The following is a 24,121-nucleotide window of genomic DNA, read 5'->3' as shown; positions in this document are numbered from 1 at the left end:
TCTGACGTTTGTATGAGATCAAAATTGCTTTTAAAATATTAAAATATTCTAATCTAAAAAATCAACTCAAAATTTAGTTTGATGCAAGTCGATTGTTTAATTTAAGGTGTTCTTCTGTTATAGCCGATATAACTTGTGTTTATTATTGTCATAAACGCACACGAGCATCTGCAAAGGATCGTCGCGGTTTTACTACGTAAATGCGGGGTATATATATGCAAATGCGTATTACAATCATACACATACAATACTACAAACCACAACAAATTTCTCAACGCAGCTTCACAAACACATCATTTTCGTCATGATCAATTTAGATTTTCTATAATACATCTAGTACTCAAAGTTGGACATTATCAACTCGTCGCTTAATTACCGGCTCGAAGCAGGCGAGCCTTGCCATGGCGGCGGACTTCCTCATCCATTAACTGCCTTATGTGATGACATCCGGAAATGGCAGCTGCCATCATAGATTCCAGCCTATCAAACTGTACTTTCATTTCAAGCTGAATAAACGCCACGTTCTTACTGGCCCCGATCGTGCCCATAGTCAAAAACGGCATGTCACCTTCCTCTATCCTATTTAAATCCAGCAAAACGTCCTTGTCATATACACCTGCGGTGCATGCACTCACGTAGTCGTACATTGGTATGCCGGCGTCTACCAACGCCAGTGACGCTGCATTCACGCAAGCTTGCAATAATCCACCATCTTGCGCCAGCACAAAAAGCTGAATATCAATTTGCGAACGCGGTTGCAAATGTGACAATATGGCTTCTTCAAATGTATGTTCTAATAAAACACTAAGCTCTTGCAACCGATTATCGTTTTGCGTCCGCTTTCGCCTGTCGACTGTACTGAACGGAGCGACAATGATCTTTACTTGAATACTAGCTCTTTCCGTGTTAACCCGTGACCTTAATGTGGGTTCTGCCGGTCCAATCACATTACAAATTACTTTTGTGTTGCCTTGCTCAACAATAGACGACCCATCTGATGAAACTGGATGCGTGTTGATGGCACATTTAAAATGTCGAACCTCATTCCACCGACGCCCATCTTCAAAAAATAGTTAGCTAACCAACCAAACAAAAAAAATGACTATTCTAAAATAATCAGTAATTACCTATCCTTAATCCCTCCGGTGAAAATATTTCTAATCGTGAGGCCTAAATTTTAAAACGTTGTTAGAATTTAAATATCAGGACCAGAACCTGTCATAAACGATTTCAGTTGGAACGCCCTAACCTATAAAAATTAAAACTTACCATTTGCTAAAACAACAATTCAATATTTTAACTTCAAAGTAAAAAATATAAAAACCGTATCCGACTTTGAATGTTTGATCCGGATAAACCACGTACTAAAGACTTCAGGCATTACTCTAGGAATTTTCTTCAAACTCTCATTTACAAATACACACAAATCTTCTCATTTACTGTGTCATACGTCACAATGGTTTTGCATATATGCTTTTGACAATAAATTAAACACGATTTATAATTTTTCAATAATTGGCTCGATGGTTTAGTGGTATAATTCTCGCTTAGGGCCTTTAACTCTAAGTTTAATATGCGAGAGGTCCCGGGTTCAATTCCCGGTTGAGCCCATATTTTTTTTTATTTTTTGAATCACTATAGGTACAACTTTTATTTTTTTTAATCTTAAAAAGAAAACAGGTGAGGATAGGCTGGTTGATTGACTGCTCCCTGATAGCCGTCTTATTGGGCCATGCTTAAATAATTATAATTGATGATTGATTAATTTTTATTGTGATAATTAAAGGTAGTCACGATATCAATTTGTAAGTTAATTGTATAGTTTAGTTGAGTTAACTACAAATCCTATTATTGTTCACTGGTTTTTCATTGAGTCAGTCTACATTTAATGATTTATGCTGAGAATTTCACTAAATTAGGTGACTATCAATTATTTAAAAGAGTGCCATTCAAAATCCAACGAGTCAAAAAAAAAAAAAAATTACTAAGGGAATTTGATCATATGATAAAATTTCGTTTCATTGATAATATTTAGACCAAGTTGTCGAGCATCCCAGATGTGGTATTCAAACAGGGATCAATTGTGGGTAATTTACTAATTCTCCGAAGTGAATACTCATTACTTTTAAGGATTAGTTAAGCTTCAAATTTTTGTCACTAGAACAGCATTTAATAAAATTGCTAATTAATTGAATGGTCGCACACAAATGAATGATTTTTGGCATATGACAATATCTCGTCCCGTCTTGACTTGGAACCTACACACCACATCACTAAAAGAGATATATGTTTTTTTTGGGATGACTATAGTTTCATGTTTCATGCCTTGTAACTTAGTTTAATACTGGAGACGAGGGCCTGATCAGCGTTCCGACCCTAAATGTTTGTCCAACTTGAGACGGATATTTGAAGATCAGCCAAACATGGACTTTGATCTGGAGCTCTCTAATGAAAACTGAACTTGTTATTCATGGCTAATACTTTATATATGGTTGCTAAAAAAAGATCAGATTAAAAAAAGACGAATTTTTAAGAGCTTGGCTTGTGTAACGTTGCACGAAACAACCATTTACTGTGCACAAGGCGAAATTGTTTCCGAGAAATTAATTATCGAGATTGAAAATTTGATTAATGATTCACGTTGATACTCGGCAATACAAATTAGAATATCTGTTTATGAACTTGCGCGAGGGTTGTTCGTCAGTATGAGCAGCAATTTGGTTGTGACACGACGCAGTGTCCAAGACGTACCTTGGTCATAACAACAGGAACGGCAAGCACATTGTTTAAAAGGTACGGATATTATTGGTGTTCGAAACATATGCATTAAAAATATATACTTCTACGGAGAGGTTTTTTTTTCTTGAATGTTTATAGAGGAGAAGAATACATTAGGTACACTTCGACAACCAAGACTCACTGGCTGCTGAGGTAGTATGGGACTCCTTCGCGCGTGAATGTCAGACAAAATGACATATATTGAACGCAAAGACTACCCACTAAGACTCCTCTTTACACTCGCCAGCCCTCCCATCAGAATGAATTCTTTCAAGAGAACGAACGAGAGGCTAAAGAAACGGGAACTTCCTGCCGCCTGTATGCTAAAATCAACCTGTGCGAAGGTCGAATTTGCCAGGTCTCGGCGCGTAAACTCTCGAACCTCGGATGCAAAAACGGCATCTGTAACAACATCGTGAGTTTTACGGACCGGGTATGGACAAGCTCATGGCGAAGATCCTTATAACAAATCCCCAGCTGTTGGCGACATTAAGCCCACCTCGAGACAAGAAACCAAGGACCGACGCTGCTGAAGGGGGAAAAAAAAAGAAAAAGAAAAAGGAACGGAGGGAAGACGAGAAGCCGGGATACATTTATAGTGCTGTCCGAGCAATAATTCTGGCTGATTTGTTTTGATAAACAAACGCCGGCCCATATCCAAACCGCGTCATAGTTTTATGCTCGATACCCGTTACTTGGAATCCCTTGTCTTATTTAATTTATAATCCGTTGACAATATGTAAACATATTTTGCCGCTTATAATAATTTAATGAATACATTTTTTGTTCAGCTTTGTCTTGTTTTTTTCTCCGAAATTGCAATTAAAATTCAGGTCTTTTTGGCTGTTTGTGCGGCTCGGAGAGATGGAATATGGGTGATGATGCATTCAACCGAAGCCAACGTCATCGCAGATTGTATGACCGACTGATAGATACTATATTTCAAATTCGACTTTGCCAATCACCGCGATTCTGTGAATTTGGTTACGGCGGCACATTATTGTGAGATATTATCCAAAGGAATCATGGATGAATATTCGAATGCAGATGATATTGAGCTTGAAGAAGGATTCATTCCGCTTCCGCAATCTGAAGTACGATAAATTTGAAAGTTTGCACACCGTATAAGTTGAATGGGCTATTTAATTGAGTATAGTTTATAGATGAAGATTTACCATTAGAACCTAAACATAAAATTATTTCAAGACTATGGCATGAGGAAGTTGGAGCAAGCGCGCATTCCGTTGAAGGAGCCTCGCAATTAGAACGCGCCAGATTTCGAGAGCTGTGCGAGGCCTGCCGAGCTGGAGATTTGGAACAAGTAGATAATATGGTTTTGTTTGGTGTTGATGTTAGTATACAATTCTTTTTTTTTGATTTATTTGCCATTTGGTAATCCTGACTAAATAGGTTAATGGAATTGATGAATGGGATTACACACCTTTAATTCTGGTACGTTTATTAAGGGTTTGAAACAAGCCATGTATGCTAAGTTTAGGTATAGGCCAGTTTATGTGGGCATGAGGCCGTGGTGAAGTATCTTTTAGAGCATGGCGCTGTTTGTGACAGAGATACGTTTCAAGGCGAGCGTTGTCTATATGGTGCATTGACCGACAATATTCGTTCACTCCTTCTTAAATTGTTTGTTTTTATTGTTAGGTATGATATTTTGGATAATGTTATTTGCTAATTGAAATTTTTGTTTTAGTGATATTTCCAAGGCGGTGGACGCCATTCAACCGTTTGCCGCACACATGACGTCTCTTCTCACCAAGACAGAACCTCCAACTAGTGATATCATCTTCACATCGACCTCAACTCTTTCGACATCACTGACAGACTATGCAGCGCCACGCCAATTTTACTTGCACAGGTTTATATTATCAGCCAGGAGTAAGTACTTCAGGGAGAATCTCACCGGCAGATGGAAGTCCAAAAAACTTGTCAAGTTATCACCTTCAACCGACCCGCGGGCGTTCGAAATCGCGATAAGATATCTGTACGGTCAAGAAGTCACGTTTGCGAGCAAGGAATTGAATGATTCTTCAATCAAGGTTGCCCGGCGTCTTGAACTGCCTTTCATTGTTGAAAGCTTGCAAGCATTGAGTTCGGAACAGAGTTTTAGGCGCAAGCGGGAGCATCGGCAAGAAGACATGAAACACGCGCAAGGTGATCTTGAGAAATTTGTAAGCGAAGAGGTTATCGGCAAGCGCGTCAATGTGTCAAAGTCAGCATTTGAGTCAAACAAAACGAAGTTTCAGTCGCAACCAATAGACTCCACGGCGGATATCATTCTTAGCGTCCTGGATGAAAATGACGACTCCGTTATCATTTACCCAACCCATAAGGCAATGCTAATACGGTCGGAGTATTATCTTACCATGTTTAGTTCCTTATTTGCGGAGGGAGCATATGGAGTCGAGTACATTGGTGATCAAAAGATCTTACCAATAGTACACTTAAGCGCGTCTTCTGATGTTACCGAAATTGTTTTGGCATACCTATATAGTGACCGGGTGGAAATCCCGGGGTCAATTGCCTTAGATGTTCTCTACTGTGCCGACTTGTTACTTATTGATAAGCTCAAGAGCTTAGCATCTATTGCGTTAACAAATATTGACAATGAAGAGGAGGCCGACCTATCCGTGGGAAAACACGCGGCAAAACTGCATGCTGATATTTATGATATTTTACGAGCCGGGTGGGCCACAAGAATGGATAGATTAGAAAGATTTGCGGCAAAATATTTTGCTGAAAACTTGGCACATTTTATTGTCCAGAGTGACTTTGCAGAAATAGTGCTTGAGTCAGCTCACCGTATCAGATCTAGAGATGAGACTGATACGATCGAGCTGATTGACGATATTAGATTTTATCTTGGCCTGAAATTTGGCATATTGTTTGAAGATGATATGAATCCCACAACTGGAAAAGTTGAGGAGGGACCTTACAGGAGGATGACAGTGTACGAGCGGCAGTATAATTCCGAGCTTGACTTGATTGAAGGTTTATTAGAGAAGTTGGATCTAGATGCTTAAAGGTTTTTTTTTTTTTTTTTAATATTTTGATTTTTATTGTTTCATACATTCATACATTCATATATTCATTAAAATTCATAGTTCAACATCATGATTTTAGTCCGACTTGCGCATTATTGGAGATTTAATGAGGTTTATCGAATTTTCATTCTCCTGCCACGTGTATCAGTAAAACCCAATTGCGGATTTATTCTTTCAGATTGAGACGTTTCATTACGGAATTCTGTCTGACCACATTGTAAATCAGGTATGAACTCGCTGGTTGTTCCGTATTTAGGATCTTGTTCTAAGTATGCAATATGAATAGCGGATTGGGTAGCTTTCAGCATGCACAGCATTGTTTGCTCAAGCATCCAGTTTCTTTGCTCCAAGGCCTTGATTCGCTTTTCAACTACGTCGCGGTCGATTAATTTAGCTGAAATCTCGTTCGATCTTGAACTTTTGCGCGACAAAGCCGATGAATGATTTGAATGATACCGGTCCAAACTGCAAACAGTGGTCTCGAAGTTTGACAATGCTTTGTTTAGTTGCTGGATCGGTTTACTGGTGGATGAATAATCAACCGAAAATGAAGAGAAGGTCGAACATGTTGCAGCAGACCGGCTTGAGCGTGACATGTTATCCGATGCAGATGATGATTTGCAAAACGACGAATTTTTCACATGCGCAGGTGGCATTGGAAAATCAAATGAAGATACCGTGTTTCTCAAATTGCTGTGGTTTGAACTCGAGACGCCGACACGTTGACTCGACTTCGTCTCTGCTTGCTCTCGTTCGAACATCAACAGAAGATCTTTGTTTGTTGCTGATAGTGCTTCAATACTAGACATTGCTTGTAAATCTTCAAGATGATTGACGGGTTCACATTGGGCTCGGGGAAGAGGAGCAGACTTGATATTGTTTAGATAATGCCTGATATTCTCGTCGTCGTGACTCGACCTGACATTCATGTTCTTTGAAAGATGAATAATCTCTGTTGGAACATTTACCAACGGCTTGCACGAAATATAATTGATTGCGTCTGAAGTTGACCTATGTTCTCCCATAATGGACCGGCGAGGATCCTTAAAAGCCGAGGTCGCACTGATCAACTTACGGAACACGCCAGGCTTGCCATTCAATAATGATTTTTGTTTATTGGCGTGCTGCCTTTCAGCCCGACTAGATCGAGCAATGTGGAGATTATGTTCGTTTTGATTGTCTTGAGAGACAAAATCGACCGAGCCAGTCTTGAATGACATATTATTCATAATTAATGATTCATTACGGTGATGAATAAAAGTAAATTGATTTAAATAACGTAGTAATCAAGCAGGAGGATTAGCCATTTGTTTTGAGATGGCATTGTGTTTGGCAAAGCCAGGGGGTGGAAGGGGGAATTGCAAGCCAGGGATGGAAAACATGATGCGCCCAAGCAGCAAGAGCAAACAAGAAGTATGTTACTTGGATAAAGTTTCAAAAAAAAAGGGATCTTCCGAACCAGGACGAAGCATTACAATAAGCGTTCATACATACATGTGCAAACAAGCCAACAAGAAAACAAAAAAAAAACAACCAGGGCTTGCTTACTATAGTCGTCGTACATAAAAAAAGCTGCCGGGAAGTTCTTGGACATTGCCATTGTTTGGCTTAAGGGTCCACTACAAAGCCAACGGTTAGAAAAGCTTTGCAGTTATCTGCAGGCAAAGAAACTTTAATCAATCAACTAGAACCCGTGCCCTGAAAACACGTGTTTTCGCGATTTCGAGCAGTCCCGTTCCGAGTCCTGCGTCGCCTTTTTCCGTTCGTTGCCCATTAATTAAATAAACTCAAAAACCTGGGATTATTTATTTATATCTTAATTAACCTGCCAATGTGATTGATGATGGTGTACCAATAATGGAATAATAATAAGTATAACCAGGTGATTCGCGTTTGTTTACAGAGTTGGTTTGTGTTTGCAAGTTGCAACCCGCAACAACTAACTAACTGTCCTGAAAATCAAGCAAAAAAAGAATCCAACTAGTTGTGTGATGAGTCACGCATTATGTCAGTGTATAGTAACTAGTTAGTTATAACTAACTACAGAGCAATCATAATTTTGATGCTCAAAGCACAATTCGTTCCCGTGTTGCATGATGAGTGAACAACAACAGCAGTTACGATCCAGGTATCGACGAGAACCGGGTCAGTCTTATAGAATTGAAGAGCTTAAAATTACAAGTGATGAAGAAGACATAGACCCCGGGTTTATTGAGCCCGCGAGCACCGTCTACATGATCTTTCACGTTTCGTCCATCGTTCTTGTCTTAAATTTTGCCCTGTCATATTTCATTACGAAAACTTTTTTTTGGCAATACGAATTCAAAATTTTTCATTCAACTTATTTAAAATTTATTTTTCTTCGAACAGTTCACGCTGTTGGCTTGCCAAGTCTGATACATGCTTTGGCGTCTTATGTTGTTTCACCGTCCGCACCGATCTTGTCATCAACTTTTTTCACGTTCAAGTACCCGCTTAATCTTACTGACGCGCAACTGGCTCGGCATGATGGAACTGATCCAAATTTACCTTTATACGTGGCCGTAAATGGATCAGTTTTTGATGTGTCCACAAACCCGCAAATGTATGGCCTTGCAGGTGCGTATGCTTTCTTTACCGGCCGAGACGCTGCTCGCGCGTTCGTTACCGGTTGTTTCTCATCCGATCTTACGTACGACCTGCGTGGGTTAGATCATATTTCTGCTTCGACTGAGATTGCAAGATGGCAAGCGTTCTTTGCCAATAATCCAAAGTACTGGTATGTTGGCCAGGTGATCCACGAACCACTTGTTGGACCGCCTCCGAGCGACTGTCAAGCTCCTAAATACACGCAGAGACGCGAGCGTTCATGATTACAAAAGTTGTGTGTTGCTATATATGTACATAGTCATTTTTCAAAACCTCAGCATTGGCAATTTCTCATTGTAAAACTTGTTCAAAATCTCACGGCGCTTCTTTTGTGTGACGTTTTCGATATACAACGCGAACTGAACCGGTGACTCGTAACCAAATTCGCGAGCCATTGTATTGAACTGTCGTTCGCAGACATATTTTGGAGGCCTGAGCTTAGTTTGCGCTTCAATCTCGGGATTTGTAAACGGCCGATAATTTGCTGCTTGAGTGTTTCCTTGCCTCATTGCCTCTCGACTAATTCGTTGCTCGACTTCGGAAGACCCAATAACTTCAGAATTCTCATGAACATACTTAACACCTGCCTGGTTCAGAATCGCTGATATCACATCCGGCGGACGTTTTTCGTTCTTTTTTTGGATTAAACCCATTTTGGAACGTGGTCCCTTTAATAAGTTGCGCACTTTTTGCTCCGCATGATCATCATCATCTAAGCTATTCTCATCTTCAGCATCCTCGTCGTCATTATTACCAACCTGGTCTGGCAACTCCATAATTTGGGCTCCATCTGCAGACACCGCTTCGGCAACTAATACAATAATTATGAGAATGCGGCAAAACCCAATTTTTTTGTACAATTTCGTTACTCACCGTTAGTCTTATTGACAATGTGTTTTAACATGACCTCGTTTTTGGCAAATTTAAACAAATTTTTGATCCCAAATAACTCTCCTGGCTTGTCCGACATGCCCATAACTCCATTAAAATATCTTCGTTCTGTTGATGCATTGTATCCAATATTAGCTTGCTGCTGTTTGTATATTTGTCGTGCGTATACTATTTCTTCAATCGTCCCTGCAGATATTAAGCGGTATACATTAACGTCTCGTTGTTGTCCAAGTCGAAACGCTCGATCTTGCGCTTGCAAGTCATGAGTCGGATTCCAGTTCGGATCCCAAATTACAACTCGATTAGCTGAAACAATGTTTAAGCCCAAACCACCTGCCCGGGTTGATAACAAAAAGATAAACTGATTCGGATCATTGTTAAATTTATCAACCTCCTCCTGTCGCAATCTGTATGACATGGAACCGTCAAGATAACAAAAGCTATAGCCGTGATTTGTCAACAGACTGTCCAGCATTCGCAGCAACCTCGTTGAATAACTGAAAATCAAAACCTTATCGCCTTCTTGCTTCCAAACTTTCAAGAAATTGTTCAGCACGATCCATTTCCCACAAAGTTGCGGATCTGAATAGTTTAAAATTGGTTCTCGCTTGAACAATCTTTCCCACTGGTCTGGCAAGCATTTTTTGAACACAGTCATGTCCTTGTTCCGTATCTCTGGAGCGTCTTCATTGCGAGGGATGATGTATGCCAAATGATTCGCAAATTTTAAACTATTAATACATTTCACAAAAAAATGCTCGCCATCGGCCTTGGCCATCTCAACACACGATTCACACGTGCCTGCATTATTGCACGTACAAGGCTGAATCAATACTTCCATCCGTGATCTCTCTTCGGGCGCAATGTAATTCTCATACGCAATCTCTTGAAGCTTTGATAAAGGACAAAATACGGCCATGTCACGTTTCTTTGGCAATTGGTCAGCGATTAGCTCTTTAGTCCTAAACTCACAAATCAGTCCGAAAATTAAAAAAAATTAAATAGGCCATCCATACCTTCTCAAAAAAAACCGGGGCAAAAGGTTGTTAACCAAGTTCTTCGCTATCGTGCGACCAATTGATAGCTCTTGTAACGAAGCATCATGCGACTGGCCTGCTTTCAATGGCTTGCTAATCTTCATTATCCACGTTTTTTTATCACCAAGCGCACCAGGATTAGCCCAGTCAAGCAATGACCACATATCCTCATACGCATTCTGTATAGCAGTACCGGTCAAACCGATTCTACATAGACAATTTAGTTGATTCATTGCCCTTGTAATCTCGGATGTGGATTCTTTAATAACATGACATTCATCAGCCACGCAGCAATCCCATTCAATAAGATTAATTTCAGATTGATAGAGTCTGTACGTTTGGTAGGTAGTCAACATGATCTCGATCATTCCAGACGACATAGCTTTGAGAACTTCGTCCTTATTGGGGCCATGAAAAGTATCACAAACCCACCAACCCCACTACGGAAAATAGATTTAGCATACATTTGATCACAAAACTATTCTCACTCTTAAACCCTACCGTATCTAGCTCACGTTGCCAGTTCTTAAGAATAGACCCGGGACAAACAATTAATATTCTCGGATACCAGCGATCATGGCGTCTCATGACTCGCATGCGAAACCGGTCTCGAGAATCGCCGGTCTTGCCAAATGCTACCGTCAAAAATGAAACGACTTGAACAGTCTTGCCCAAGCCCATATCATCACCTAAAATCATTCCTTGCTGATAAACAAACTTGTTATGCATTATGGAAACACCCTCAATTTGATATGACCGCAACCACATGGCCAATTCTTTGGGAATCACTCCCAAACTTTTCCGTAAAACAACGTCTTCCTTTTTGTTTCGCGGTTCTACATTTTCAAACTGCGGCCGAGTTTGTAATTCTTCTAAATCATTATACCCTTTTAATTCATCTTCCAATCCATCATAATTCGGTGGCAACATTAAATTTCTTCCGTCTTGTTTCACTTTATTGTCAAACTCACGCCGGCGACTGATAAAATATGAAGGCACCGAATCATCAGCTGACGATACGGCAGTCGGCACGGCAGACCTTTTTCTAAGTGTTCGCCGTTCCTTCTGTCCTTTTTTTAAAAAAAAAAATGAATGAGTCAAGAATAATTGCTAGTCACTCACTACAAACTTACCATGAGGCTGGTGTTTCACACCATTTTCAGCTTCGTCGGACGACGACCAAGATAGCTTAATACCTAAGCGGAGTTAATCATGACCCTGGCTCCATGTCTTAGATGCCAACTACCTTCATCATTTAAATATACACTTTTTCTTTTCCTTCGATGCTCCACTGCCACGTCAATATCGCTCATTACAGACCGAAAGTTGAATATTTCCTGCTTGATTCCCCGTCACCTCTTCTGAACGCGTTAAGTGATATTGGCAAAAACGCAAAATCAGGTGACATGACGTATTTATTAGTTTTCATTATTTACGATAATGTTTGATTTCCTTTACGGAGTATAGAACTATAAATCCCTTACAATAAATTAACTATATTATTTCTACAACCTTACTAATTAATATTTTCTAAAAGCCAGTTTTGTTTACTATAGTATAGCCGTTGGTTACTAGTTGTTACAGGGACTGCCTACATTCTCCCACCCCAAAAACGAAAAATGGATGAATCAGCAGATTAAAATAATGACTTAATAAAATTATGATGTGTCACTTTTAGGGACTGCACGTTTGTTGCGTGAAGTAGCGCGATAAGGGGAATTAGGAGGAGTGGATGAGGGGAATTCGCTTTTCTGTTCTTTTCTTTTTTCTTTTTTCTTTCTTTATATTATTTCTCCCATGTTCGTTTTAAGCGTATGTATACATTTTGTGTTGCAGAGTCCTGACTGTGGAATATTTAGTCACATGTTAGAAGATACGTTAAAAGGACATCTAAATTCAATTATACGCTATTATCTACGACTTTTGTTCCATAGTTAGACATAAAGTATTTTTGCATTGGGTGTGATCACTCTGCTCTTATTAGAACTTAACTGCATTTCAATGGGGCCGAACTTGCTCATTGATCTATTTGACATCTAGATAACTTGGAATTTCGAAAGATGGTGTACTAAAGATAATAACTAATTAGCCACATATTGTACCGAGCCATTGAGTTTCCAGGTATTAACACTTTTTCTCTTTCTCTTAAATGCCCGAATGTTTCCTGCAAGTTGTGAAGCTCATTTATCTTCTTGTGTTGAAGAGATTTTGCTGCAAAGTACCGGTTACCTTCTGCACGCTGCTCATAAAGCTTTGTGCCAATGAACCTCATTTGGAAATCAACCCCAAGTTGGAATCCATCATTGCCAATTGTATTGGACGCTCTTTCAATTTCATACTTTTATGCTTCTCTGCAATAGACAGTTTATTCTCTGTCAAAACAATCAAGAGCAGGGTCACATTGACCCGCTTGATGCCATAAAAAGATGTGTCATATTTTTCAGTAATCTATCATCGCAGAAGATGCTTACAAATTAAAAAATCAACACTTCAGAAGCCATGGACTGGTATGATACCTCTCATGATCACAGGTCAACCAGCTTCGATTTCAATTCGGGGTCAGGGTCCCCATGTCTCATTGTGACTACATGCTGTTGCTCACCATCAGTGACACTAATTACCTTTCTTCATTCTCTTGGTTATTTGCCCGTAACTGAAGTTGAGGTTTGCGAGTAGTCCTCTCAACTTGGGTGTCCCTTCTGATATAATTTCGGCAAATGTCTGTACGTACAGGTATTCCTTGAGTTGGCAGATATAAGAGAAAACCTAAGCAAGGTAATTAGTGTCACTGACGGTGAGCAACAGCATGTAGTCACAATGAGACATGGGGACCCTGATCCCCACCGATTCGGAAGAAAAAAGGCTGGCCAAGATGCGAGAGGAGTATCTAGAAAAGCAGAGGCTAGAAGGGTTTGTCCCATTTAAGGGCGACCCTGTAAAACGTTACTGAAATAATATTTATTACAGTAACGTTTTATATTGTTCTATTCGTTGTTATTAGCACACATAAAACCCTGGTGGACTGTGTGATGGAATCTTTTTTTTTTTATTTTAGTTTCCTGCCTCTATAACATGCTGTAGCAACGTCGTTTGAGTAGAGTTATGATGGCCAAACTTTATCACGAATAATGTATGTGATATAGAGGTTGATTCATAAGCTTTGAAGTGTCTAATATGAGCAATTACAAAAATTCTCTTGCCAGCAACAAATTCAAGTCATGGTTCAACTGCATTAAATTCTTGTGTTACTTCATCAATGCTGTCCGGCGTCGGAGAAAGTAGTTGCCAGGACAATAAAACTCTTTTTTTTGTCCTTGTCGGTTGATAATATTTGATCTGTCTCAATACCTTGTGGGTTCAGACAAACATAAAATCGCTTGAAGCCTTGAAATATTTTACAACTTCATCTTGACCTGAATATGTAGTTCCACAGATTCTTATTAGCATTATCGAATATATAATGGCAAATGTTTCGCCAATATTCGTGACGCGTAATATTTCTAAAATCTTAAATTGATAAACCATGATAAGCGCGACTCGGCTGGATATTATTAAGCTAGCTTATAGGCTGTTCACGATAGTTTATAGTCGTAATTTTGCCTGATCGTCGAAGGTATCGAATGAGCCAAATTCTGACAATAATTATCGTCCAAAAATATTGAATAAAACCAGCGTTGACGATTGAAATCAGCCTCGTGTGTAATGCTATCCGGAGAGGGATAAGGTTTATAAATTGTGTCACGTGATATTTAATGTGACGAAAAACGGCAATGCCAGTTCGTTCACGTGAAGCCTGGGGAAAACATCTGAACAGCCAATTGCCAATAGCTAAAGAAGAGTTTTCATTAGTCGACGCAAGATTGAGCTTGCAGATCATGAGCAAACTTTTATGTCGTCCCACGTTTATATTGGTGTCGATTATTATCACGCTTATATTTTTTATTGTATTTTCTGCGTCTAGTAGCTCGCGCAATGGACTTTCGCATCCGAGTCGGCCAGTGATCTTGAAGCCAGCAAAAACTGGAGCTAAATCAGTACATAGAGAGGGGTTAGGATACACCAACGTTCAAGATATTGCTAATGCGGATGATTATGATCCTTTGCAAGGAGCGATACCGGTTTCATCTCAAAAGTTATCGCAAGGCGGTCCCATTATGCCGCACTTGGGGAACGAGACTGTAAAGGCGGAGTTAGGAAGAGCGTCGTGGAAGTTATTTCATACGATTCTTGCTCGGTATCCCGAAAAACCATCATCTGAAGAACGAGAAGCACTTTCGAGTTACATATATCTTTTTTCTAGAGTTTACCCTTGGTGAGAATTATATTCCATGCAATGCGTAATTATTGACATGTTACTAACCAATTTTAGTGGCGAATGGTATCTTTGACCAAAAGTTTATAAACAAAAAATTTGGTATATTAACATTTTGATATAGTGCTACACATTTTCAGAAACTTTTAAAAAAATATCCTCCTCAAACTTCATCACGAATTGCGGCGTCTCAGTGGGGGTGTCATATCCATAACCAGGTTAACACGCGATTAGGAAAACTACTTTTTGACTGTAATGAAATTGCAGAGAGATACCAATGTGGATGTGATGACACGGATTCCGTAAATGAAAATTATGATTTATATTATGAAAACGGTCAGCATGACGCGACCATTTCAACACCAATAACGGAGGATCATTTGAGTGGCATACAGCTTGAGTCTAAAGAAGGTCTCACCAAAGGCGGTTAAGTCTACTTTATATGGTTGCACATTTCAGGGGAGTTTTTTTTTTTGCATCGTTGGGTTTGCATGCTGTATTATGTATATCATTAATATCAAATATTTTTCAACCATTCATAGATTAACAAGACTCCTAAACTCCTATAGTTACAAAGATCACAAAAAATTTCTTATCGTGTTTCGAAATTTTGTTGTTCGAATGGCGTCGATCTTGACAAAGTGGACAACGCATCTTCCGCCAATAACTTGAATTTTAAACTGTGCGTTTACGATTGCCAAATTTACTGGAATCAATTTTCCTTCAGCCATTTCAATGGCTGCCGTCATGTCCGACAGTTTTCTCTTTTTTGAACCTTCTTCTTCTGGACCAACATTACCTTGAATTGAAAACTCGACCATTCCGTCTGTGTTTACTATTACCTCAACAGATTTCCCATCTGCCTCAATAAAACAATCTGTCAAATCTGCTTGCAGTCGTAATGCTCCTAATTTTTTAAAAGTGGGAGCTATATCCGAAATTGTTTCAAAAATCAAGCACAGTTTTGCAGCTGTGGTTGAGCCTTGAATAATTTGCACGCCCCATCTTGCTGAAACACGACTTTCACTATATGAAACGTCATAAGGTCGTAACACGGCCTCGTCTGATGAGACTTGCAAGACCAAATCTCTGAAATCTTTATCTACAAACGGGCGCTTATAAGTTAATAATCTGGTCGTGTTTTCGACTGAAGTCGTATCTGTCACTCTTGTACCAACACCTTGTGGCTTAACATCCTGAATCCTGACCGTAATTTCACTCTGTCCCGTAAGAGAGTTGAACGATAAATTTGCTGGAATTATCTTTTGTTCTAATCCTCGAAAATGATAATATCGGCATTCTTTAATTAACTGATCTCGATGCTCGGGCGAGTCAAACTTAAGAGGAGTTCCCTTAAGTAATTCAATTAACTGGCCAAACAAAACATCCGAATGTAGTGGAACTGAAGGTGGTGCCACGGATGGAGGCCGAAGTAAACCTTTCGTGCCAGGGAATACTTCTTCTGGTGAAGCGAAAAAGGAAGAAAACCCTAGAGTGAAAAAATTTGGCGAATCACCAGGCTGCTTAAGCAAGTCTCTTGGAACACGAAACGGAATGCTGCCTATGCGAACAAATATTTCTGAACTAAATAACAACTTTATCAACTTTGGAAGCTGATAATAATGAGCATCAGCGTAAAGATAAACGAAATGATATTCGTCCTTGGGCACAACGTAGTAGCCCTGCAAATGCCGAACAACGTCACGAAACACATCAGGACTTCTATCTATATACAAAGTTGGATATTCTTTGTTGTCATTCTTCCGTTGTAATTTGAAAAATGTTGTAAAATAAGACGGCCCTTAAAACACTTAGTACGTAACTTTATGTAATAAGAAAAACTTTACATCGTACCGTCTGAAGATAAAGAAGCACCGCTTAATCTGAACATGGAGTCTCCGACCTGAATTGAAAACACCTGCTCATGCGGTAATATTCTTGGGATATTTATGTTTAGCATGTTGTTTCTAAATTTTGTGCTTTTTGTAGTGGATGATGTATTGAGAGTAATTCCGGATGCATTCATTACAGTTTTTCCATCTGAAAACTGAATTGTTGATGTTGCCTGAGGAGTTGGTTGTTCTGAGCCCTTGGCGACCAACAATGGCGCCGTTGGCAGCACCGGTGTTGCCGGCTTTGATTCGTCGGCTATTCCAATTTCTGATGATGAAGCCGGTTGTGGAGTGGTCGAATTGCTTCTCGACAATGCTGCAGTTTTTAAACTTCCGGGCAGGTCAAGGTCAAACATTCCATAAATGCCCTCGGTAGAAGCTGAAGGGTAATCCTGTAGCAATGTGTGTAAATCTAGCTCTGCTTGTTCCGCATTTTCAGAGTCCGTCATGGCATATAATAACTCCGCACAAAACACAGTAGTAATAGATTTGTCCAATTAGCACTCCTCAATTTACTTTTTTCACCAAAATTAATGCCTACTGGTATTTATTGCTTATTTGCTGGCAAGCATTAACGAGCAACGTGCTTTCAGTACAAACCCCTATTAGTTACAGTATTACATAAGTGCGAAATAGTGAACGCGGCAGTCAAAAGTCATCATCTTTAAGTAGCCGTATACCGCCTTCACATCGACCTTTGAAGAGAATAATTTTGTGCACATAACCTTGCCATAGTTATTTTGACCATTTTAAAGCGAAGATTTAGATTATTTACGACGCTTGTCCTGAACAGCCTTAATCGTCAACACAATGTATTCAGAACCATATATTGAACCGGCAGCTATTCAAGCAGCAAAGCAACCGATTCAACACCAATTCAATCCCTATTCAGGTATCATAAATTATGATGTATATTTTACAAGAGAAGTACGTTAATCATGCGTTAGATAATGGTGGAACTATTTTGGCCATCGCAGGATCAGATTTCGCTGTACTGGCAGGTGATACTCGACACACAACTGGATACTCGATCAACTCGCGATTTCAGCCAAAAGTTCACACTTTACCATCGGAGAAGCCACTTGTAGTTTCAGCTAACGGATTTTCGGCTGACGGTGATACTTTGGTTAGGCGACTAGCTCAACGTGTGGAATGGTATTCATATAATCACGGCAAGTCCATTAACATCCAGTCATTAGCGCGATTAATTCAAACTATACTGTACGGAAAACGCATGTTCCCATACTACGTTCATACAATTATTGCTGGACTTGATGAAGAAGGTCAAGGTGCCGTGTACTCTTTCGATCCAGTGGGCAGTTACGAAAGAGAGCAATGCAGGGCTGGAGGGGCAGCCGCCAGCTTGATCATGCCATTCTTGGACAACCAGGTAAATTTCAAAAATCAGGTGGATCCTAACACTGGCATTCAGAAGACCGCCACTTTATTGTCTCGTGAAGAAACCATTAAGTTAGTGAAGGATGCGTTCACTAGTGCCACTGAGAGGCACATTCATGTTGGTGACTATTTGGAGATTAAAGTGGTAACTAAGGACGGTGTCGAAGTGGAGTACTACCCTTTAAAGAGGGATTAGAAATTGTATTACTTGTGGTATATAATAATATAATGCATGCTTGACAATAATGGAAATTAAACTTTAGCTAATAATAAAAATAACAACCAACTCCTTCCGAACAAAAATATTACACGATTTAAAATACAGGTTATCGGACTCGCACATCGATTGTCACTTCATCCTCAATTTCTGTGTCTTCTACTGTGAGCTTAGACTCTATTTCCTCGTCATCCAGAGAGAGCACCACGCACATATCAGTCGAAATATTTCTTCGATCTCTATAAAACTTCTCAATACTGCTAATCTTCGATTGTGGTTTGACTCGTAAATTAAGCTTGCCTTGCGCATCCTGAAGAAATATTTTAAATGCTTGATCTTGTAGTTGCCCTTCTTTCGAACTCGCGTTGGTATTATTAACGTCAAATTCAAACTCGTCCAAATCACTTTCCTTGTCCTTCTCTTCTTCAGCTTTCTCAAATTCTCGTCGCAAACTTTCCACGTCAGCAGCCGGTACTGCTAGCAAAATACAATTCGGATTTGCGCCGTTGACTCCCAGAGAATGAGGAGTAGTGTCGTCATAAACTCTTCCATATGAATTTTTATGCAAAAATTCGATATCTTTTCTTGCTTCTATTGGAATCTTGGATGTTTTAAACCAAGCATCTTTCACTTTTGCCATGCGTTTTGTACTCTCCACCAAGAACACTTGTCGCGGCATGACCCTCATTTCATCCGAGCCCTCGACTTTAGACATAAGTGTACTCTCAACAAGCACTTGAACATGAAACGCCGAAACTGCACCGCCGCTGCCGTTTCCGTTGACACTGTCGTCACCCAAGTCTCGAGATACGAATTCTGAATGAGCGCGCTGGGCTCGGATTTGGGCAGCAAATTCCGGAAAGAGGTCCTCGCTCTGTTTTTTCCGTTTGTTAGGCGATAGTAGCTTGGCTTGACCGCCTGAAATCGAATGACGACCATTCACTGAAATACCATCATCTTCAGATTTGTTCCTATCGCCATTACCATAATCGTTTTCTTCATCATCATCAATATCGTCGTCTTCATCGTCGTCGTCAATCAAACGACGGTGACCAATATCATTACCCATCAGCGCAATAGAGGCTGCCCTCAATTGCTCGCTGGTTAATTCAGGAGGCGGGGTTAATCTTTTTGCTACTCTTGGCTTATTAAAACTGCCATTGCTGCCCATGATTTCCAAATCAGATGATTCCAAATCTTGATTGACTGCTTGTTTTAATTCGTTTTTATTGTCAAGCCCAATCTCATCTTCATCGTCATCTGATATTTGAAATAACGGCAATTTTTCAGTTTTTACTTTTTTTTTCTTGTCCTTGCCGACATTTTTGTTTTTTGATTTATTTTTTTTGCGGAGTTTGTGTGCGGGGGCACGTAATGTGAAAAAAGAATCCGCATCGACAGAACTCATCTGCTTTTGTGCAAGAAGAGCTATTTCTGCATTGTTGAGCAAAGGTAATTTCACTGGAGATGAAAGTCCTGGTATCTTGTCTGCCATATCTTAAATAAAGATCAATACGTGCAAAAGCACAGATACTGGCACTCCAAAATTCGCCCAAAGGTCGTCAATGGGGAAAGCCTTTTGCGGTTTGAAACCAATAATGTCACGTGATTACAGGTAAACTTTAAAACGCTGCATAAATATATCTCAAAAACTGTAATGATTAAGGGGAAAGCCATAATCGGACCGGTATAGTTATTGGTTTACGTATATATATTCTGCGAGTTGGGCCGAAGACCAACCTTCTAAGTACAACAAGTAGCCATGCCTCCTTTATAGAGACTGGTTAGGCATAGCCGCCGTGCCATTGGCTGGCTATCCAAGTTACGTAAGGGATTACTATGGACAAGGAGGTCGTGCCCTGTCACAGTTTTCTACATATAAAAGTTAACAAACTAGTTATAACTAACTACTTTATTACTATTTTAAATACATATGAAACTATTCAATTATGGTGTACTGTGGTTATATATTAATTATTATACGTTATACTTTAGTTTATTTTCAAGACAGGAACATGGTCGCAGAATGAATCAAAAGAACAAGAGGAGTTTAAAAATGAGGACATAATTATTCATCAAACAGAAGCAATGTAAAATGGTAGCTACTGAGTTTAATTTATTGAAAAACTATATCTACTATATATGATGCAACTTATGTCGCATTGATGACCTGATAAAATAATTTCTCGTACTAAATAATAATCTCATTTTGAACAACGTTCAAGCAAAATGGAATGTCATGACAATTTTTCATCTTTATTTGTAACCTTATTCTTTTGTTCCTGACTTTCCCACCAATGTGACATGGCTATAAACAAAATGGAAACGACTATGCCGCACCCAGCTAAGCCAACCGCGGTATAATAAGCTGACCTGTATCCTTTTAAAATTTCTGTTCCTGACTTATTAATATTTGTCTCAACCGTGCCAGCTATTCCAAGTCCTATTGAAACCGAGTAATTCACAACCGTATTAATTAATGATGCAGCAATGCCCTGATGCTCGCGACTCATAGATTCTGAAAGAATAATAGTGGATGAAGGAAATGACATATCCATACCAAATGGCATGATAATAACAGAAAAAAACATTTGCCTCCAATAAATCTGATCAATGGGAACAGTTGCCATAATTACGTTTCCCAAACAAAACGCGACCATAGAAATGAATAAAAAATATGATGGCCGCCATTTTGAAAGAAGTATGCCAGTAATGATGGCCGCCATGGCCCCAGAAATAGCACATGGACTCACATAAGCGACTGACAAAAGAATTGAGCGACCTGCAGCTATCTCGTTGTACTGGAACAGATAAAAGACCCATATACCGAACGATGACCATCCGCATGCAATACAAGCAAAAACAAATACAGTGTGTTTGGATATCGCTCTCAATGGAACAAGAGGATGTTCGGCAAACTTTTCTTCAATAATAAAAAATGCAATTAAAAAAATAACTGCGATAATAAGAATGACGTAGGTATATGTGGTGATCCATCCAACAACAGGTCCTTGATTCCAGGCAAGATTAAACAAAACTAAGCCTGTAACACCCACAACAGATCCAATAAGATCCAGTTGAGCAAGCGAATTGAAAGGAAGCAGTTCTGAATCGCAAGATTTTGGAATGATCATTATCGAAAACAAGCCAACTACAAGAAGAATTATTCCGTTTACCCAAAACGACCATGGCCACCAGACAAGTTTGGCAAAAATGGAAGAAAAAACAGCGCCAAAGACAAACCCACTGGGAGCTGCCGCCGCGAATATTGAAAACATCATGTTTTTTCTTGGCCCTGAAGGATACATGCGCGCTAGCAATGCAAGGGCGTTTGGTAACATCAAAGCCGGTCCAATGCCTTGAAAAGCTCGAGCGAAATGAAACAAGAGCGCATTGGACCAAACAGAAAATCCAGCAACCAAGGACCAAATTCCAAACCAAATATAGCCAGTTATGAAAAGCTTTCTTGGCCCAAAAAGGTCGCCCCATCTTCCCGACGGCAAAATAAACGTGCCGACTGTTAGGGAATAGGAAGCAGCAAACCATGAAAGTTCACCTGGATTTGTTATGCCAAATGATTCGCCCACAATGTGAAGAGGCGCTACTATTTGTCCAAGCGCCGCTTGAGTGAAGAGTTGAGCTAACGTGATAACCGCAATAAAACATATCTCCCGTGCAAGAGAGAGATCTTTAAATGAGATCATCTCATTTTTGCCAATATCACCATTCTCTTCCAAAGAAGTGTTGCGACAATTATCATTCAAATTCACCCGACCAAGCTCTTCTTGAAAAGCTTCAGTACTCATTACGAACAAAATTTAACGACGGCTCGACGTGATTGATCTATTGTCTTCTAGTTGACAGAAAAGAACACATGCCGGAAAGTCTTTGACTATCATGTAACTAGTACAGCCATAAACTATCATACATACTAATGATCAAAACCACGTTGAGTGGGAAAAAAAAAGCAATTCGGATTGAAACCCAAAAATTTAGACATTTCGGGTACTCGGCTTTGTTCGGCGCGATCAACTGAATAATAACATTATATGTATTAATTAACTTATTTATGTTACGTTGTTACTTTATATAATTATTACTTAATAATAGGTTTGTGTGCCTAAAAAAATATTGTTAGCACATTTATAGAATACTACTGAATATGTGTGACGCGCAAAGGACTCCAACACCGGGTAACTTCTGATAGCAGGGTTAACTGCGGGAATGCTTTGCACGGAAGATTCAGGAAGCGATGTTACAGGATATATGGTACAAGAAAGGCAAGGGTATGGGTTAGGTGTGAAGTATAGATAGTAGCTCGTATTCCGGTAAAGCTGGCAGCTGTTATTCGGACTATTATAAACCAGTACAATAATACATTAACTATAACTGTTCTGAAGGATCTTCATCACGGCCCTTACCCCCGGTTCTTCATAATATGTCATTCTCAATAGTTACAAATTTTCCACTTGATTTGTTCTTAAACTAGAAGTTTATTTGTAGCTGCAAATAATTATTGATAGTTATAAAAAATAGGTAAAATTATATCATTCCCTAGGCAACGCGAATGTTTATACTGGTCGGCCAGTTTGGACATGGCACGCTTACTATTTAATTCTACCTTCCACCGCCCATTTCTTCCTTCCACTTTTCTCTCACTTAACCGCGACAACGTGAACAGAACACAAACAAAGCAAATTCATATTATGGTACCCTCAGTAAAGCAGTTTTACAATTTACGCAACCGCAATCAGAATTTTGACATACAAATTTTGATTAAAAATTCAGACTAGTACAACCACAGCTATTATCATTCATTGACCCCAGGCATCAGATTATTTCTCATTCATAACAAGATCAACAACAGTAGCATAAAATACGCTTTTGATTTCAGATCATGATCATTGTAAACATTCGACAAAACAGAATTTCACAATCGACAGACAATCGAAATACAAATTTAGCTCAAACCAGATTGGTTCTCATTTGCATGATACCGTACCCTATTCGAAGTACTTAAAATCCTATTAAAAACAATTATTTACAAATTCAAATGTTTGATAAACAAATGATATCAGAATTTGGTGATTTTGCAAAATTTGTTGATACCCCATCTCAGTTCTCAGTTCTCAGTTTTAGTCCCGTCCGTCTTTATCACTTGTGACATGATTCTGACACAAGCCGTCAACCTTGCTCGGTGCAACGGGTCTTTAGTGGATATTGCGCGTGTATGTGCGAGCTCCACACACCTTGGTGTTAGCAACCCAAGGAATACGTGCGCAAATGCATTTCCCCGGTTAAAAAGAAAAGAAAAATATATCCAACTACCTTTACTGTATCATGTGTACTATATTTACATAAATTATATCTAAAATACAAATAAGTCTTAAATTAAGTAAATATAAACTTAGAAGTGCAGGCGCTATTTGCCAATTCACGCCATCCATCATCCATACCGCTCTCCGTATAAATGATATTACCACTGTAAACAAGTGCACATGAGGTGTAGTTACACTAACCATGGTTAGGTTATGGTTAGGTCAGAATAGTTATTGTATTATAAAAGGAACGTCTCCCCTGTATGCCCAGTTCGTTATCCCAATTAAAACTAACTGGCTTGGCATACAGGTATTGTCCATATATACATTAATAGATCCCAATTAAGATTAACTGGTTTGGCATACAGACTAGAATTTAAATAATTAAAACTCAGCTTCACAACCTTGCATTATAATCTAAATCCTAACTCCTCTGAAGTTATTCATTAGTTGTTCTTTTCTTCAGTCGACCGCTTGGCTACCATTCCATTTAATCCTGTGATTCGCTGTAATCTTGCTGATTATCGATTTATCACAAGACGGAAAGGCCCTACGCAGCTTTACTGTAATCAGTCATTGATTGATGTTCTT

At 39.3% G+C, this 24,121-nt stretch overlaps 10 protein-coding genes and 1 non-coding gene across 11 annotated transcripts; 5 read left to right on the top strand and 6 right to left on the bottom strand.

The window, feature by feature from the left end:
* Positions 1 to 291: 291 nt before the first annotated feature.
* V1514DRAFT_329383 (ribosomal protein S5 domain 2-type protein) lies at positions 292 to 1,372 on the bottom strand. Its single transcript, XM_066927337.1, has 3 exons — positions 1,270 to 1,372; positions 1,128 to 1,170; positions 292 to 1,060 (listed from the first exon to the last, which is right to left on the bottom strand). The coding sequence occupies exons 1-3, from the start codon at positions 1,270 to 1,272 to the stop codon at positions 369 to 371; spliced, it is 738 nt and encodes a 245-aa protein (XP_066783802.1). The 5' UTR covers positions 1,273 to 1,372; the 3' UTR covers positions 292 to 368.
* Positions 1,373 to 1,517: 145 nt separating this feature from the next.
* Positions 1,518 to 1,610, top strand: V1514DRAFT_t42. The gene has a single exon. It is a non-coding gene; the product is annotated as a tRNA-Pro (tRNA).
* A 1,965-nt stretch (positions 1,611 to 3,575) lies between these two features.
* V1514DRAFT_329373 (uncharacterized protein) lies at positions 3,576 to 5,908 on the top strand. Its single transcript, XM_066927336.1, has 5 exons — positions 3,576 to 3,872; positions 3,935 to 4,129; positions 4,189 to 4,230; positions 4,283 to 4,419; positions 4,487 to 5,908. Exons 1-5 carry the CDS (start codon positions 3,804 to 3,806, stop codon positions 5,814 to 5,816), a joined length of 1,773 nt encoding a protein of 590 aa, XP_066783801.1. The 5' UTR covers positions 3,576 to 3,803; the 3' UTR covers positions 5,817 to 5,908.
* V1514DRAFT_39710 (uncharacterized protein) lies at positions 5,884 to 7,386 on the bottom strand. Its single transcript, XM_066930004.1, has one exon. It carries the CDS (start codon positions 7,064 to 7,066, stop codon positions 5,951 to 5,953), a length of 1,116 nt encoding a protein of 371 aa, XP_066783800.1. The 5' UTR covers positions 7,067 to 7,386; the 3' UTR covers positions 5,884 to 5,950.
* Positions 7,387 to 7,933: 547 nt separating this feature from the next.
* On the top strand, positions 7,934 to 8,689 carry V1514DRAFT_342265 (cytochrome b5-like heme/steroid binding domain-protein; the record flags this gene model as incomplete). The annotated part of the gene is made up of 1 exon (XM_066929092.1): positions 7,934 to 8,689. The coding sequence occupies one exon, from the start codon at positions 7,934 to 7,936 to the stop codon at positions 8,687 to 8,689; it is 756 nt and encodes a 251-aa protein (XP_066783799.1).
* Positions 8,690 to 8,731: 42 nt separating this feature from the next.
* V1514DRAFT_319492 (P-loop containing nucleoside triphosphate hydrolase protein) lies at positions 8,732 to 11,706 on the bottom strand (the record flags this gene model as incomplete). The annotated part of the gene is made up of 6 exons (XM_066925944.1): positions 8,732 to 9,276; positions 9,339 to 10,318; positions 10,373 to 10,833; positions 10,895 to 11,463; positions 11,527 to 11,589; positions 11,640 to 11,706. The coding sequence occupies 6 exons, from the start codon at positions 11,704 to 11,706 to the stop codon at positions 8,732 to 8,734; spliced, it is 2,685 nt and encodes an 894-aa protein (XP_066783798.1).
* A 2,400-nt stretch (positions 11,707 to 14,106) lies between these two features.
* V1514DRAFT_329360 (ERV/ALR sulfhydryl oxidase domain-containing protein) lies at positions 14,107 to 15,359 on the top strand. Its single transcript, XM_066927335.1, has 3 exons — positions 14,107 to 14,705; positions 14,763 to 14,771; positions 14,830 to 15,359. The coding sequence occupies exons 1-3, from the start codon at positions 14,164 to 14,166 to the stop codon at positions 15,134 to 15,136; spliced, it is 858 nt and encodes a 285-aa protein (XP_066783797.1). The 5' UTR covers positions 14,107 to 14,163; the 3' UTR covers positions 15,137 to 15,359.
* V1514DRAFT_279500 (uncharacterized protein) lies at positions 15,284 to 16,665 on the bottom strand (the record flags this gene model as incomplete). The annotated part of the gene is made up of 2 exons (XM_066925013.1): positions 15,284 to 16,506; positions 16,560 to 16,665. The coding sequence occupies 2 exons, from the start codon at positions 16,663 to 16,665 to the stop codon at positions 15,284 to 15,286; spliced, it is 1,329 nt and encodes a 442-aa protein (XP_066783796.1).
* A 379-nt stretch (positions 16,666 to 17,044) lies between these two features.
* On the top strand, positions 17,045 to 18,238 carry V1514DRAFT_329356 (nucleophile aminohydrolase). The gene is made up of 2 exons (XM_066927334.1): positions 17,045 to 17,489; positions 17,545 to 18,238. Exons 1-2 carry the CDS (start codon positions 17,408 to 17,410, stop codon positions 18,189 to 18,191), a joined length of 729 nt encoding a protein of 242 aa, XP_066783795.1. The 5' UTR covers positions 17,045 to 17,407; the 3' UTR covers positions 18,192 to 18,238.
* Positions 18,203 to 19,760, bottom strand: V1514DRAFT_329354 (uncharacterized protein). The gene has a single exon (XM_066927333.1). It carries the CDS (start codon positions 19,705 to 19,707, stop codon positions 18,322 to 18,324), a length of 1,386 nt encoding a protein of 461 aa, XP_066783794.1. The 5' UTR covers positions 19,708 to 19,760; the 3' UTR covers positions 18,203 to 18,321.
* A 523-nt stretch (positions 19,761 to 20,283) lies between these two features.
* Positions 20,284 to 22,234, bottom strand: V1514DRAFT_329352 (major facilitator superfamily-domain-containing protein). Its single transcript, XM_066927332.1, has one exon. It carries the CDS (start codon positions 22,016 to 22,018, stop codon positions 20,450 to 20,452), a length of 1,569 nt encoding a protein of 522 aa, XP_066783793.1. The 5' UTR covers positions 22,019 to 22,234; the 3' UTR covers positions 20,284 to 20,449.
* Between the last annotated feature and the right edge of the window lie 1,887 nt (positions 22,235 to 24,121).

Source organism: Lipomyces japonicus, assembly GCF_038497905.1.
Source record: "Lipomyces japonicus strain CBS 7319 unplaced genomic scaffold V1514scaffold_15, whole genome shotgun sequence".
Lineage (NCBI taxonomy): Eukaryota > Fungi > Ascomycota > Lipomycetes > Lipomycetales > Lipomycetaceae > Lipomyces > Lipomyces japonicus.
Note: the sequence above shows the minus strand (reverse complement) of the source record. Positions and strands in the feature narration are given on the sequence as shown.